General features: G+C 49.7%; 1 protein-coding gene across 1 annotated transcript; it reads left to right on the plus strand.

Annotated features, from left to right (window-relative positions):
- Window positions 1–7,808: 7,808 nt before the first annotated feature.
- Window positions 7,809–15,474, plus strand: NKX6-1 (NK6 homeobox 1). Its single transcript, XM_081582196.1, has 3 exons — window positions 7,809–9,748; window positions 11,500–11,672; window positions 13,978–15,474. The coding sequence occupies exons 1-3, from the start codon at window positions 9,088–9,090 to the stop codon at window positions 14,248–14,250; spliced, it is 1,107 nt and encodes a 368-aa protein (XP_081438322.1). The 5' UTR covers window positions 7,809–9,087; the 3' UTR covers window positions 14,251–15,474.
- Window positions 15,475–15,843: the final 369 nt, after the last annotated feature.

A 15,843-nucleotide genomic window follows, 5' to 3' on the forward strand; every position in this document is an offset into this window, starting at 1 on the left:
ATACTTTGTAGCAGAAATTCCTAAGCCACGATAGAACATTTAAACAAAGCAGAGGGAAAAGTAAAGTGAAAAAATAAGTATCATGAAACTAGGTAAACTAGTTTATACAAACCTGTTGTTTAATTGCTAAGTCATGTCCAACTCTTTGTGACCCCATGGACTGTAGCCCGCCGGTCTCCTCTGTCCATGGGATTTCCCAGGCAAGAATACTGGAGTGGGTTGCCATTTCCTTCTCCAGGGGATCTTCCCGACCCAGGGATTGAACCCGAGCCTCTTGCATTGGCAGGTGTATTTTTTATGGCTGAGTCATCAGGGAAGCCATTATACAAAGTATTCGTCATCAATTTGGGGTTCCCTGCAGGATTTTCTTCTTCCTAGATCAAGGTTTTTGTTTTGTATTTATTTTTATTTATTCATTTGGCTGTGAAAGGGCTTAGTTGTGGCAGGCGGGATCTTTGGTTGTGACATGTGAACTCTTAGCTGTGGCATGTGGGATCTAGCTCCCCAAACAGGGATCAAACCCTGCACTGGGAGCTTGGAGTCTTAGCCACTGGACCACCAGGGGAGTCCTGTTCCTAGATCAAGTTTTGCTTCCACATGATATGTGATAGTGCTTATATTTAACTTCTATCTTAAAAGCACCTTGGACAGCTCGAAATCCAAACCCAAACAAGGGACAGTCTGAGTGATGTAAACATCTCTTCTCTAATTACTTAAGGCCTGCCTTCAAGTATGTCTCTCCTTCCCAAGGACCTGCTCTTTCCTTGAGGAAGGCCTACTTCATTTAAGTAAACTTTACCCCTGTATACATAGAGACCTACCACCACTGCAAGATTGCCTCTACCAGCCAACCTATGGAAGGCAAAACACCGAAGTCTAGAGAGTCATTAGTTAGCATGACAAAGTGCTAGTTCTAAATAAAGAGTAATGAGCCTACCCAAGATCACAGATAGGAGGAAGTAGAGCATGAATCACATAGGGTTGCTGAAGCCCAGGCTGATAAACAGCACATTTGTTCTAATAGACAGGGCATTACTTCTGGTGGGTTGATAACTGTACCCCTGCGGATTGTAAAACAGCTTGCGTGCTTGCTAAGTCGCTTCAGTCTTGACCGACTCTTTGCCACCCCATGGACTGTAGCCTGCCAGGCTCCTCTGTCCATGGGATTCTCCAGGTAAGAATACTGGAGTGGGTTGCCATTTCCTTCTCCAGTGAATCTTTCCCACCCAGGGATTGAACCTGCATCTCTTATGTCTTCTGCAGTGGCAGGCGGGTTCTTTACCACTAGCACCACCTGGGCGTGAGTATCGCTGTTGTTCCATCATTATACCAAGCAACTGGAGATTTTCTCAATGGCCAGTGGGATAACCCACATCCTTGGCAATTTTGCAGGTAAAATAGCCAGGTTGACAGGTTTGTTTAGAAGGGTATCTGGCCTGTGAACAGCCATTTAGAGGTATAATCTAGACCATCCATGAAGCACATCTATGATTAACCACTACCCTGGATTCAGGGAACAAAAATGTGAAGCTAAGCTGTGTATTTGTTAAAATTAAATTTTAATTTAAAAAGTAATTAAGATGCCTAAAAGTTGTCCTAAAAATAAATTCAATCATTTTTTAAAAGTAACAAAAGTTAAAAGTATATTTGAGCTTAAATATGTGTCTTGCACATAAACCAAGGCCTAATATTATTTTCAGGAATTAAATTTTTATTTGAATAACTTATCAAAGAATTCAATAAGCTCAATTATCATTTTCAATATTTTTCTTATCAAAGAGATTGTGAATTGTGAGATTTTTTCCTGTAATGGGATATGGAAAGATTCACCGAATATTTACTTACCAATTTATAATATTCAGGGACTTGCCTGGTGATCCAGTGGTTAAAAATCCACCTTGCAATGCAGGGAACTAAGATCCCCCACACTGTGGAGCAACCAAGCCATGTACCACAACTAGAGAGCCTTAATGATCAACTACTGAGCTCACACGCTACAACAGAAGAATTGTAGAGAATTCGTGTGGAGCAATGAAAGATCTCACAGGAAACACTGAAGATCCCTCGTACTGAACCTAAGACCCAATGCAGTCAAATAAATAAACAAATGCATAACATTAAGATTGCTTTCTTATACCTTAATTTTTTCCCCCAGTTTTCAGAGGAGCAGTTTAATTTAAAGTATGGACTATGGAGCAGACCACCTGGGGTTTAAATTCCAGCTTCCCCAGTTACTAACTGTATAATCTTAAGCAAGTTACCTAACTTCTCTGTGCTTTAATTTCATCATTCTTATAAAAGGGATAGATATCGTATTAATTCAGCGATGCAGAACTGTTGTTGAATTACTACTGTGAAGTACTCAGAATAGGAAACTTTCAGTGTTAGCTATTATTAATATTGTATGTCAGAATATTCTGAGAACTAGTGGTAAAGTGTTTGAGAACCTGAAGGAGTTCCTTGGAAGAACCAGGGCAGCAATCTTGGCATTGAGCACTTGGCCTCCCTGCAAGATCATGGTTCGTGGGAGTAAGCTGGACCCAGGTCCCTGACAGTGTGCCGGGCTCTTCTCACTTCATAGGAGGCTAAGTCTGGGAGATTTCAGTGCTGATCTGTACCTGATTCAATAAGCGAATAAAGCAGGTTATAAAATAAGTTTCAGGATATGCTAGTATATACTCAATGAGACCTCGACCATTAAAGCAAAACATAGAACTAAGATTGGAGAAAAGACAGCAAGCAAATATGTCAAAATATCGCAAGTGTTTGTCCCCAGAAGATGGGATTGTGGTGACTCTTTGTTTTTATAATTCTTTCTACTTTCCAAATATTCTGAATTAAGCATAGTATTATTTTGATAATTAGGGAAGAAAAGTAAAAAAGATAATTCCAATAAAAATTGAAATTTGTTGTATCCAGCCTGAGTCAAATGACGGAATGCAACGAAGGGTAGGGGAGGAAGAAAGATTAAAATTGAAATGTTCATTTTAGAAGGCTTTTGCTATCTGAATTAAAGCAAGAATTGACAGGTCTACACTTCATTTTATGCATGTGGCATTTCAGATAAAAATCAAACACATGTTAATCAAGGATCTATACAAAGGCAAACCTCTTTGAGAAATTAAATTTCTACTTTTAACACAACCAGGCGGGCTTGTCTTTTCTAGACCGAATGAACCTCTAAGTTTCTTCCACAAGAGGGCGGTAACTGCTCAGGGTTTCTTTAAGACGGCCTGAAGGACCCAGGCACTGTAAGCAAGGCAGTGAAGCAAACAAGACAACTTTTTTTCATGGAAGAATAAAGAGTCGGACACGATGAGTCGGCTGAAAGGACCAATGCTGACACACGCAGGCACACCCAAGCCAGAAGTCACACCTTTTAGGGGGCCTGAAAGAGGAACAAGTTCATGGGCTCATTTAAAATTACTTAAATTATGCTCCACGGACGTCATTTATACAGGTGTAAATTTTTTACTGGCGGTTCACATCAGATACTCTTTAACCTGGTGGTGAAACTGAACCAGCATTTTATTCTTTAAGGAAACTGTAGACATTCACAGACATTCCTTCAGGCACATGGAGGAATTCACACTGGATCTTGGTTTTCAGAATGTACATCAAAGCATGTACATTCCCTGGAAGCGAATGGGTCTTTGTAGAAAATACTCCGGGGAATGCCGGGCTTGGGTGTTATACATGCAGATATGTTTGCTAAAGTTGTGTGTGCTTTGCTGAAGTTCAAGACTAGTTTTCTCTCTAGCAGGTCATTGGTGTTTTCTTGCATTTCCTCTCACTCCTGAATCCAGTTTTGATATTGCAGACGTTTATGGACTTAGAATTCTCCATCTTCTGGGACTTTTCACAACCCTCCCTTCCGAGTGCACACGTCCCCCAGGAGAGCTTCTGCAGGTGTGCTCAGGGGTGCCCTGTTGTCATATTGAAGATCCCTGATGGGGGCGAGGACGGGGCGGGGTGGGGGGTGGGGGGTGGGGGAATGGAGGCTGGCATGAAATTCCAAACCTTTTTGGCAGTAGATCCCAGGAGGCTGTCTACAGCGGATTGGTTCCCTCTCTCATTTTGTGTTGGTCTCGTCGGGGAGAGCAAGGCCGACAGCAGGATCCTCCCAGGGCTCTTCCCCACCCGGCATTTGTAGGCCTCTCTGTACCCCGACCCTTCCCAAGTAATCTCCTTAATTTCTGGTCAGCAGAACCGGCCAAGGATCCAGTTCCCATAACACCGCCTTTATGTCATGCAAAGAGGTGCACACAGCCGTGCTCTCCTTCTCAGAGACTGGGTGATTCCAAGACCGTGGACTTCCTTCTTTCTCCCTTGAGTTTCTACTTAGCCGCCCTTAGCGCCGGCTGCACTCGACCCCTCTTCTAACAGGAATTATAAACCCAGCCAGCCGGCCTCCGGGTTCAGCCCAAACAAACCCCATTCTTCGGCCTAAGTGGAGTTATTAAAGAAGTCATCCGGACAATTCAGGCAAACACCCTTTGGAGTGGGTTTTGGCCTGAAACACACAAAATTCCCTTCGTCCCCCTCCTCCCTCCTCCGAATTTAGAATTGGCTTCCTGTGGCTACACTTGAGTATCTCAACCTTTGTTCGACGTTAATATATTTGGGGAAGAATAGTTATCATTCATCCCCTACAGACTGCTGAATTTAAGTACACTTAGCTGAGATTTCATTTGCATTCCTCTGTGAATTACTCTGAATTTAGGCGCTGCTCCTTCCATTTAAAACAGAAGTAGCACAACTCGCTAGGCGTCCGAGTAAGACCGAGGGTGGGATGGTCAAGTGCGTGGCGCAGGCTGCATAATAGTAGGAACCGACTGAAAACAGTAATTTGAAAACGGAGGCCCTGGTCTGCAGGCTTAAAGGAAGTCCAGGGGCTGGGGAGGGGGGCTTCGCCTTCTTCACCCCTACCCTTGTAGCTCTTTTGGCAATCTCCGAATTTGCCAAACCGCTTTCATTTATTTTTCAATTAAAATGCAAATTAATCGCTTTCCAACACAGTCCCCCCCAAATATATATATATATATATATATATATATATATATATAGTGCAGAGACACGGAGGGCAGAGGGGGTCGTGAGCACGTGTGACACGTTCCATTCCGAAGGCTTGCTTAGAAATGCCGGGCTCTCTTAGGTCGTGGGCAGAACCGCGCCCGGGTGTTGGGGGGGGGCGTTCCCCGAGGGAGAGAAGTCCTGATTCTTTAGGGCGTGTGTATGCGGCGTGTAAGATGGCCCTGACCAAAAACCCGCCTCCCGCATCCGCGTAGGGATCTGCTCCTCCAGAACGCCGTCCGGAAGGTGGTTTTCTCTCTGCAGGGGCAGGATCATCTCTCACAACAGCCCACCCCCTTCGAGGACGCCCCTCGCTCGCCCCGCTCGCAGCTGGAGACAGACGGAGCAGATCGATCTTGATAACAGCACCAGGCAGGAGGCACCGACCGGCCTTCCTTCGCCGCGCCTCGCCGTGAGCGTCTGAATTTCATTGCCCCACGCGGGATTCGGGCACCCAGGGCTCACCCCCCGGGGACCTAGGTACATAGACTCCAGATGTTTTTATTGTCACAATTAAGAACAACACTGCTGTTTTAATTCCGCAATGTCAATGATAAATAAAACCAAACGATTGAGACTTCCAATCGGCACCCAAGCTTTGCAATTATTTACCGATGGCAATTAACCCAGAATTGGGTGGAGTTGAATCAGTGCTTCGCCGGGTTGGTCGGTCTTTCTGGTTTTGCTCTATTTCTACCTCACCCACCCCAAATCAGATACTAGATTTACAATAGGAAAATGTTCAATGCTTTCCCAGGTCAGGCTATTTACATGAAATAAAGCGAAGTCGCTCTTTGAAATTGGAGTATTTGGGGATCACTGGCTTCCTTCCGTCTCCATTCCTACCTAGTCCTCGAGAATGTGGTGTGCGGTGTGCGGGGGAGGTGAGGAGGTCGCTCGGGGCCCAGGCGCGGGGTCCAGTCGAAGGGTTGTGTGTCACTGCCGTCCTGGAGACTCCCGAGGCGAGATAAAGTTTCGTTTTTAACGAATCGAGAAGCAGAGAACCCCAACTCTCGGGCCAGGGTCGGGCTACACGCACCTCCCTCCTACCGGAGTTCCCCTAGCGGCCCAAGGACAGGGCGCTGGAGTTTATACCCACAGCCCAGCAAACATCCTCACGGGGAAATACAGACGGCCCCCTCATCATCTCTCTTCTTGCCCTACTCAGCGTAATTCACATTGAAGAAGGACCTTACTCTCCCCTTAGTCAGATTCTATGGTCTGTGTAGTGATGGGTTTAGCCCAGTCTCGAAATTAATGAAAAATAATGGAGAGAGAACGTTATTTTTATATCAGAAGTGAATAACAAAAGTGGCAAAAGATAAACAAAAACCTCTCAAACTCAAGCTCAAGTTGCTACCTTTAAAAGATCAGTGCAGCGGAAACGTAGGTTATCTAAGTGGAATAAGCCCTCCGGCTTTCCATGCTGGGATGCAAATAAGAGCTGTGGGCTCTCACAGCCAAACTCGGTCCATGGGTGGTGCCGCTCGAATTGTATTCCTTATTTATTTCAATTTTCTGCTGATTAAGTTTGGACTTAATGATCTCGTCCAAACTACTGTAGTGACTATCCCTCCATGGTGTGCTACTTTAATACCCTGAAATCTCAAAATTGTTCAAAGGTCTTCTTTCCCCGTGTACACAGCTCAACGCTCCTGGAAATTTAAAGATCTCCAGCGATGGAAGAAATTGAGAGGAAATAAGGGGAACCTCCGTCCAACACCTAAACCCTAAGACATCCCATCATCACAGCGCAGAAGCCGGGAAGTCTTCATCTCCCGAGAAACATTCTGGAGTTGAGAGAGGGGTAAGTTTTCGAGATGGTTGTGAAAGGGTGTGTGTATGTGTACCAGATACTTTTGTATCTAAAGACTCCACCTCAATTTTGATGATTCTGCCCCCGTAAAACTCAAAACAAATAATGATCACAGGGGAGAAAAGTTTTAAGAAGTTCCCTGCTCTCGGGTCTAAACATCACATGAGAAATAAATGCTCCCAATAAGCTGATTCCGTTCCCTGAGAATGGAGTAAACCTATAAATGATAACATCTTGTGTGTGTAAAGGTGGGGGGAGACCCAGGAATAAAAAGAAAAGTGAAAGAGAAGAAAGAGAGAAGGTAAGCGGGGAGGCGGCAGAGATGGAATAGGGCGATCCTTCGGCCTACAAGGGGATTAAGGACATCTCTAAGGCTTAAGGAGCAACAAATTAATTTACACAATCCTGGGAGAGCCCAGATGGTCTTTAATTAATCCCTTCAAAAGAAGGAGCTAGGCCAGGACTGCGCCGGCTGCCTGCTCCATTAGCTCCATTTTACAAGAGACCAGACTCTGTTCGAGGTGAGGCGTCGTGAGCTCGTGGGGGAAGGGGGGCTAGGGTGACGAGAGCAGGCGAGGGGGAGGCGAGGGAAGAATATGAACTGCTCTTCCATAAAAGGGCTGGGTTTTCATTATTCTTCTCTTTAAAAAGTAATACCCTCTTCGTCTCTGCTCGCCCCCCCCCCCTTTCCCATTTTATTTAACACAATTAATTGAGGCGTCCACTGGCCCAGCTGCCGAACCGCACCACTCGCCATGCCCCGCCCCTGGCCCCGCCCACCGGCGGGATAGAAGCGGTAGGGGGCGGGAACCAGGCGGGCGCGGTCCTACGGCTCGCCCCCTTCAGCCAATCGGAGGGCGCGGCGCTCCCGAGTGGGCGTGACCCGGAGGCGACGCGAGGCGCCAGGCAGAGCGCTATTGGAGACGGTGGTTACGCCCCCGGCCTGCACCCCCCGCCCTCTCCTCGGGCCCGCCCTTCCCGGCTGCCTCGGAGTGACGTCCTTCAAAGTTCTCATTTTGGACCCCCCATCTCCCCCTCCCTCTCGTCCCCCAGCTAAAGAGGGGTAGGGAGTGATGCAAATGTTTTATTACCTTTGAGAGCTTCATCTGAACTGTCAGGCCCGGAGGGAGCAAGGAGAGGAGAGAGAGAGAGGTAGTGGAACAGCCTCGGAGAAGGGGTCAGCTTGGCCGGAGGACAGGACTTAGAAGAGCGAAGCCTGTAGAGACGCGAAGAAAATGCGAGACCGAAGAGGCAGAGGCGGAGAGTGAGGAAGAGAGGGCGCTGGGGGCGGGGTGGGGCCGGGGTCGCCGGGCCCTTTTGCAGAAGTGGACAGACGAGTGGAGCCGTAACTGAAGGCGTCAGACTTTTCACTTAGTCTTTGCTTTTCCGTGTTTTTCCTCCCCACTTTTTTTTTTTTTTTTTTTGCTTTTTCTTTTCAATATTGCAACTCTAGTACCCCGTGGCGCAGAGGGGAAGACGGGTCGTTGCGCCGAGTCGGAGAGTCGCGGGGATCGGTGGCACTGCCCTTCCTGGCGCCGAAGCCTTGGGCAGAGCAGGCGGAGGAAGCCCGCCCAGAAGTCAACCCTCCCGCGGGTTGGATGCGCTCTCTCCCTGCGCGCTCCGCGCGCCCAGTGCGAATCAACCTCGTGGCCGAAAGAGCAGGGCATCCAAGTAAGACTGGAGCTCGTCGAGCGGAACCCGGCGTCCTTTGAACCTCCCCGAAGAAAGCGAGCCGGCCCTCCACCCCCAACTCTCCCCACATCAAAGATTCGGTGATTCTTAACTTTGTTACGAGCTCTCTGGGGCTGGCCGGGGTTTGGTTTTGCTTATTTCCAAGAGAGAGAAGATGAGAAGTTGCGCGCTTTGAGCGGCGAGGAAAAAGTAAGGAAGAAGCGAGAAGCCCGAGATTGAATCTAGGACTCTAGCAGGGAAAAGGACAGCCCAAACTACCCGGACGCTGCTCGCTGGTCTCGGCCAGCCACCGCCTCTCCACTGGTGTGTTTGGACATTTCTGCTGCGCAGTTCCGAGAGCAACTCTCGGCGGCGGCATTCCTGGCCCAGTTGGCAGGTCGCCTCCGGGTGCGCCGCCGAGCGCCTCCTCGCTCGCGCCCGCGGCGCTTCTAGCTCTCTGAAGCCCCGCCGGGGGGCAGGGGCCGGCGCCCTCGCTGCGTGGCCGCGGGCTCCGGCCTGGTCGTGGGATGTTAGCGGTGGGGGCGATGGAGGGCCCCCGGCAGAGCGCGTTCCTGCTCAGCAGCCCGCCCCTGGCCGCCCTGCACAGCATGGCAGAAATGAAGACCCCGCTGTACCCCGCCGCCTACCCCCCGCTGCCCGCCGGCCCCGCCTCCTCCTCGTCCTCCTCGTCCTCCTCGTCGTCGCCCTCCCCGCCTTTGGGCGCCCACAACCCGGGCAGCCTGAAGCCCCCGGCCGCGGGGGGGCTCTCGGCCCTGGGCAGCCCCCCGCAGCAGCTCTCGGCCGCCACCCCGCACGGCATCAACGACATCCTGAGCCGGCCCTCCATGCCCGTGGCCTCAGGGGCCGCCCTGCCCTCCGCCTCGCCCTCCGGGTCCTCCTCCTCCTCTTCCTCAACCACCTCCGCTTCGGCCGCCGCGGCCGCAGCCGCAGCGGCGGCCGCCGCCGCCTCGTCGCCAGCGGGGCTCCTGGCCGGCCTGCCCCGTTTCAGCAGCCTGAGCCCGCCGCCGCCGCCGCCCGGGCTCTACTTCAGCCCCAGCGCCGCGGCCGTGGCCGCCGTGGGTCGGTACCCGAAGCCGCTCGCCGAGCTGCCCGGCCGGACGCCTATCTTCTGGCCGGGAGTGATGCAGAGCCCGCCCTGGAGGGACGCCCGCCTGGCCTGCACCCCTCGTGAGTACAGTCGCCTGCTGTGCCCACTTGTGCTGGTTCTGCCCGCTCTCAGGTCACGGCCTCTGGTGTGCGAGCGGCTCGGTCCACTCTCTTGCCGGCCGAGCAGTTTGGCAGCGCCAGAATCACACGATTTAGGATGGGCCAGGGCGTTCGAGGAGGGATTCTCGCTTTCCTGAGCTCCTTGGTGTGTCCAGGAGGCCCCTCTTCCCATGTCCCGGGCACGCGGATCAGAGCGCGTGTGCATGCGTCTCCGTGAAACACAGCGCAGTGTGCGGGACGTGTGTCTCATCCGAGGCCCTGGCTGCTCCCGGCACAGCCCGGCCCGGAACCGTAGGCCCCTCCTGGGTTAAAGAGGTGCGGAGGGCAAGAGGGGCTACTGCGTCCCCGCCCGCACCCCAGCTTTCCCGTGTCCCAGGCCAAAGTCCCATTTGATCTTCGAAACCCCACTGGCCTCCTGTCTGCGACCCGGTGGGGGAACGGCATCGACGAGCCGTTCACAGCTCTGAGCCGAACGCATGTGTTTGCATGTGCGACTTGGTCCAGGGTGTCCCCACCTCACCCGGTCGCCTTCACCGCCCCTTCCTTCGTCATGTGAGTACACGCAGCCCAGGGGAGCCCACTGAAGACAGCTCCGAGGTCTGTGCGCGAGCGCGAGCTACACTTCGGGCCGCTCCCCACCGCTGGGCCCTGGCTTTTTCCACCTGCCTCGGCCCCAAGGGTCGGGACGCCTTGGGCCTGGACATATTGAGGGGCGTCGTGGCTCTCAACATACCTAATAGGAGAAAGAACCGGAGGATGAACTAGGCGGCGGGACAAGGATGGGGGGGTGGGGGGGGGTGCAGGGAAAGACAACATTCCGCAAAGATCTTGCTGGAAACCAACTGAGTTAGCCCAGGATCACTCTAATCTTGTAGGTAGTTGGCCAGCTCGCCGACGCAGCTCCCATCCTCCCCGGTGGCATTGAGGGCCCAGTGCCCGGTCTTTTTCTCTCTCAGTTCTTTGGTTTTGACCGAGTCCCCAAAGTTTCTCACGTCTCAGCTCTGTGGCTGAGCGGCAGTAACTGAGGGAAGTTGAGGGAGCCAAGTGGAAGCTTCCTTGGGGAGCCTCGGGACTGGGGCGGCCCGGGGGGGGGGTGGGGGGTGGGGAATGGGTGAGGGCCTGGGGAGATGCTTTTGTATGCGTTCCGACGGCCACGTAGGGACCGCCAACAAAGGCGACGCCCCCTCCCCCTCGGCTGCAGCGCCGTTAGGGTTGGGGGGCGATTTAGCTCGCTTGTGTTTCTAAAACAAGGCGCCCTTTGTGGCGCGGGCACAGGTTAGGAAAGCGTTTAAGGAACAAAATTAGTCGTCCCCACGCAAAGGCCCCGAGACCGAGCGCCCCCAACTAGACTAGGCGGGCGAGGAAGGGGACTTGCCCACCAGCCCCCCGCCCCGCACTCCGTTTCCAGGGCCCTAGAGATTCGGCCTCGGCAAACTTGAGCGATGCGCTCTCAGTTGGACGTCGTTGTTGGGACAAAGATTATTTACTGCAGTTCCAAACACACCCGCTTAAAAGACAAAAGCAAAAAAACAAACAAAAAAAACCCAGGTGGGTGTAAAAAAAGCAAAGGGGGAAGAGCCCTGGGGCTGTAAGCGCCCCAGCATTTCTCACTTCCCACCGCAACGTGGTTTCTGGAGTTCGTTTCTTCTCGGTGGAGCCGCTCATAACTGACTGCTTCTTCCCTTCCCTTTTAAAAAAATCCGTTTTCCTAGATCAAGGATCCATCTTGTTGGACAAAGACGGGAAGAGGAAACACACGAGACCCACGTTCTCGGGCCAGCAGATCTTTGCCCTGGAGAAGACTTTCGAACAAACGAAATACTTGGCGGGGCCCGAGAGGGCTCGCTTGGCCTATTCATTGGGAATGACGGAGAGTCAGGTCAAGGTGAGTGGACGTTGCAAACCTCGAGGAATAGCGCCCCTGTGTACGCCGTGCGTGTGTGCCTACACACACACACACACACACACACACACACACACACACACACACATACACACATCCCAAACTAACAAATAGCCGCCTGCCCAGGGGTGCGGGTCTGCACCCCTGGGGAGCCTGAGGAGAGCTGAGATTAGCGAAGGAGGTTGGGGGGCGTAGGTTACAAAGGCTCTGGGGTCTCACAGGCGGGCAAACTGTTGATGAACAAAAAGAATCAAGCCCCTGCCTTTGAAATTAGGTTAATCTAGATAGCAGCATGTGCTGGGGAAACTCGCCATTATTAGAGAATAAAAGCATTACTGAAATATCAGCCCTGAGAATAGATGAGGCCAGTTAGATAGCTTCTATTTGTTCTATTTGTAAGGATATTCAAGCTTTTGCTTGTCAATTCAGGCTCCACTAGTTACAGAATTTCCTAATGTAGATTGGCATTATAGTGCTACTGTATTAACTTACAGGTTAAAAAAACACAATAAATCCACAATATTTGGCCCCTTAGCATGGATGCACCTGCTTTTAGCTGAGCCTGAAGGCAGTCACTTTGGACTAGTTTTCCAAGTGAATTAACAAGATTATGACTGTATTATGAAACAGAAGTTTATCAATAGATGTAAGGTTTTACTGTTTATGACAATTTATAATGTTACATCACTTAGCTTATAATTGAGTTGTACAGTATATTTCCAGGGAATCAAATTGGAGAACTCTTTCCCTGAAAAATAAAGGGATGGAAACAGCTGTGTACCATAAATTTAGTGGTTTCCTGTATTTCCAGTATTCCCTTTTGTTCTTCAGTTTGCTGTATCTTGCTCTCTATGTGTATATATATATATATGTATCTATCTATCTATATATATAGTTTTTGGTGTGTGTGTGTTTAAGTCTGTTTCTATTAGTTATATTGTTGCTTTTAAAATTAAGTAGAGATGGGGTTAGCCAAGTCTGCTGGTTAGACAGTATTTCCCCCTGGACAAGCATCATAAAATGCATTTCAGGAGTGATTTTGTATCTGACCATTGGAATACCATCACTGTTAAGATTATTTTTTTGCAGTGGTTGGTACAGAGTTTGCCACAGTAGTCTGGAGGTCTTCATTTGTCACCATAAATATGTCTGCGTGGCTAAAAGTGAATTATTATAGCTGCATAAAGAAACTAAAAATCACTTTCTTAACAATTCTGATTCTCTAGATAAATACATAACAGATGAGAAAATGGATGAGAAGCATAAAGAGAGGATGCCTCAATATATTTGGGAAATTGGTTGCTTATGGCTGATGCTTTAGGTTTAAAATATGTGTATCAAACACGATGATACACATTCAATCATGAATCGGCTTAAAATATTTGTATAAAAATGAATGTCTTAGGAAGGATCAATATTAAAATAATATTGAAAGACGAGGCATGCTAATAGTGGGAAATAACGTAATTGGCAAAATTTCACTTTAAAAAAATAACTTACGAAGATTCTTGCCTTGGTCTTTGGTTTTATGAAAAACATTAAACCAGAGGGACAGACACACACAAACTACATGATGGTTTCAACTAAGATATCAAGTATTTTCATGCATTTATGTTATTATCACTGACTTGTTTTATCAGTTTTTTAATTTAACATTACATCATACAAATATAAATGGGTAGGGGAGTGTTTACCCACCATTTTTGTGTGTCTTCAGACCTGAAATAAGTGAAACAGACAAATATCCAAAAGTGAAAAAAACAGAGGTTATTAGTGCAAATGCTGTGTCTTTCCCCACAAATCTCACTAAAAAGCAAGTACGCTTCAGATTGTTTGAAATACCTGAATCTGAGAAAGTAAAAAAACGAATAGAATTGCAATCATTAGGAGGCAATTTTACGGAGAGGAAAAGTTTTCTACTTCCAGCTAGAAAGTAGGCAAGCGAAGTCTTTTAGGGAAACTCAGTTTAAGTTTCCAAGTTTTTTTTTTTTCTCTTCTGAGAAATCGCTCGGTGACAACCTCAACACTCTTGTGTTGCTATCACTATGGCAACGGCAGGCAGTTAGTTGGTGCCCGATCCACGGAGGAGACCCAGGCGATGGAGACCGACTTTGACGGCCCGGACGCGGGAGGGCCACGGGGAAGTGCGTCTCGCCGTTGGGGGCGAGGGGGTGGGGGCCCGCAGGAGCGGGGGGCCACGGCCTGGCTCCTCTACTCCCCGGAAATTCCTTCCACCACCCCGCCTCCCCCCGAATCTCCCCTCTTCTCCGCTTTCTCGGTCTCCCAGGTCTGGTTCCAGAACCGCCGGACCAAGTGGAGGAAGAAGCACGCAGCCGAGATGGCCACGGCCAAGAAGAAGCAGGACTCGGAGACCGAGCGGCTGAAAGGGGCCTCGGAGAACGAGGAGGAGGACGACGACTACAACAAGCCCCTGGACCCCAACTCGGACGACGAGAAAATCACGCAGCTGCTGAAGAAGCACAAGTCGAGCGGCGGCGCCGGCAGCGGCGGCGGCGGCGGGCTCCTGCTGCACGCGTCCGAGACCGAGGGCTCGTCCTGAGCGCCCGCCGCCCGCGCGCACGCGGGCCTCGCGTCTCCAGCCCGCGGGGGCCGCGCTCTTTTCTAAGATGTACATATCTATTTTTGTAACCTACGAGAGGAGTGGGAGCAGGGGACAGAGGCTTCGGAGGATGACGAGACGTGGCAGACAAGACCACGAATTGCACCGAACTGATGCTGCAGCGGGACCAGCCTCCGTCCCCCGCTCGCTGTCCCAGCTGCGTCTCCCTCTCCGTGTCCCCCCCTCCCCCTCCTGGCGCCCCCCCCCCCGCCCCCAGTTTTGCCTGGAGACCGGCCGGGTCGCGGAGCGAGGAGACCTGGTCTGGACTCTCCGACACCCACCGCGCGGGGGACCTCGGAGCCACCGCTGGGAAGAGGGCCAAGTCTCCCCCGCAAACTGCTGTGCCGACTAAAGTAACCTGTTGAAGGCTCTTTGTAAATAAATCGTGAGTCACACTGACTAGAAGTTACTTTATTGTGAATATTTAAAATGTAAGATGCTTTCTTTTTGGAATTTGGTATAAAAAGATGGACCTCCTTCTCCCAGCTCCCCTCCCGCTTTTAAGAGCAATTCAAACCACACGGTTCCCCTTTTATTTTGAACTTAATTGGAGAAGGGTAGACAAGAATGTTCTCACTCTCCCTCCCCTCTCGCGCCCCTCCCGGTTCTGGATTTGTTCAGTCTCTTTTTCCCTTACGTCCTCTCTGGCTCTTCCCCGACGACCCCTGGCCCCGAGCCCGGTTTCCCCCGTCCGGGACTTGAAGTAGAAGACGTGGAACCAGGGAAGGCCCCCAACCAGCCTCTCTGTCCCTCTCTGAAATTGCACAGTCGTTTGTTGCTATTTATTAGTGATTTAAAGAAAGTGTTGGGGAGGGAGGGGGCTACGATAAGCTTGTATCTAATTTAACTCCTTTCGGATAAAAATGCGTGTTAAAGTAGATGGTGGGAATTGTTACAACCGCTCTGGGTCAGAAACAGAAAACTCCATTTAGTTGCTGTAATTGAATTTGAAGTGTTTTGTATCATAAGAATACTATAGACTATGTAAATTGTTTTCTTTTTTAAAGCTAATAACGGTGATATATTAGCATCTTTAACTTTTATTAATTTATATAAGGAATTCGGTTTGTAAAGAGAAGAAAACCCCCTTTGCAAGACCAGTTAAATGTAATGCACTTTCTGTTTCAAAGGATAAATCAAATTAAAAAACAGTTTGAAGAAGTCTGTTGCCTTGAATCAAAGGGTTTATATAGACCATTTGATCTCATCTGAGATCTCAAATAAAAGTCAAGACCACAAGGATTTTATATTGGTTTCTTGGGTAAAATAATTGTTACATTATTATTATTATTTTGGAAGTGGGGAGGTCACATCTCTCATTCTCCTAGATTGGAAAGATAAATGCAGCCCCATTCAATGGGCTTCTTGGAGAGACTTGTCGAACAGGCTGCCTCTGCTGTCTTGTCTGTGCTGTCTGATTTTTTCCTGATGGCTTTTTCCTTTTCGAGGAAGTCCCTGGAGGTTTTGGGGAGACCTCATTTCCGTATACCCAAGATAGCTTCTCAATTCAGCCTTAGCTTTCTTCGCTGAGAG

Source organism: Giraffa tippelskirchi, chromosome 1 (assembly GCF_054371585.1).
Source record: "Giraffa tippelskirchi isolate mGirTip1 chromosome 1, T2T-mGirTip1v1.2.pri, whole genome shotgun sequence".
Taxonomy (NCBI): Eukaryota; Metazoa; Chordata; class Mammalia; order Artiodactyla; family Giraffidae; genus Giraffa; species Giraffa tippelskirchi.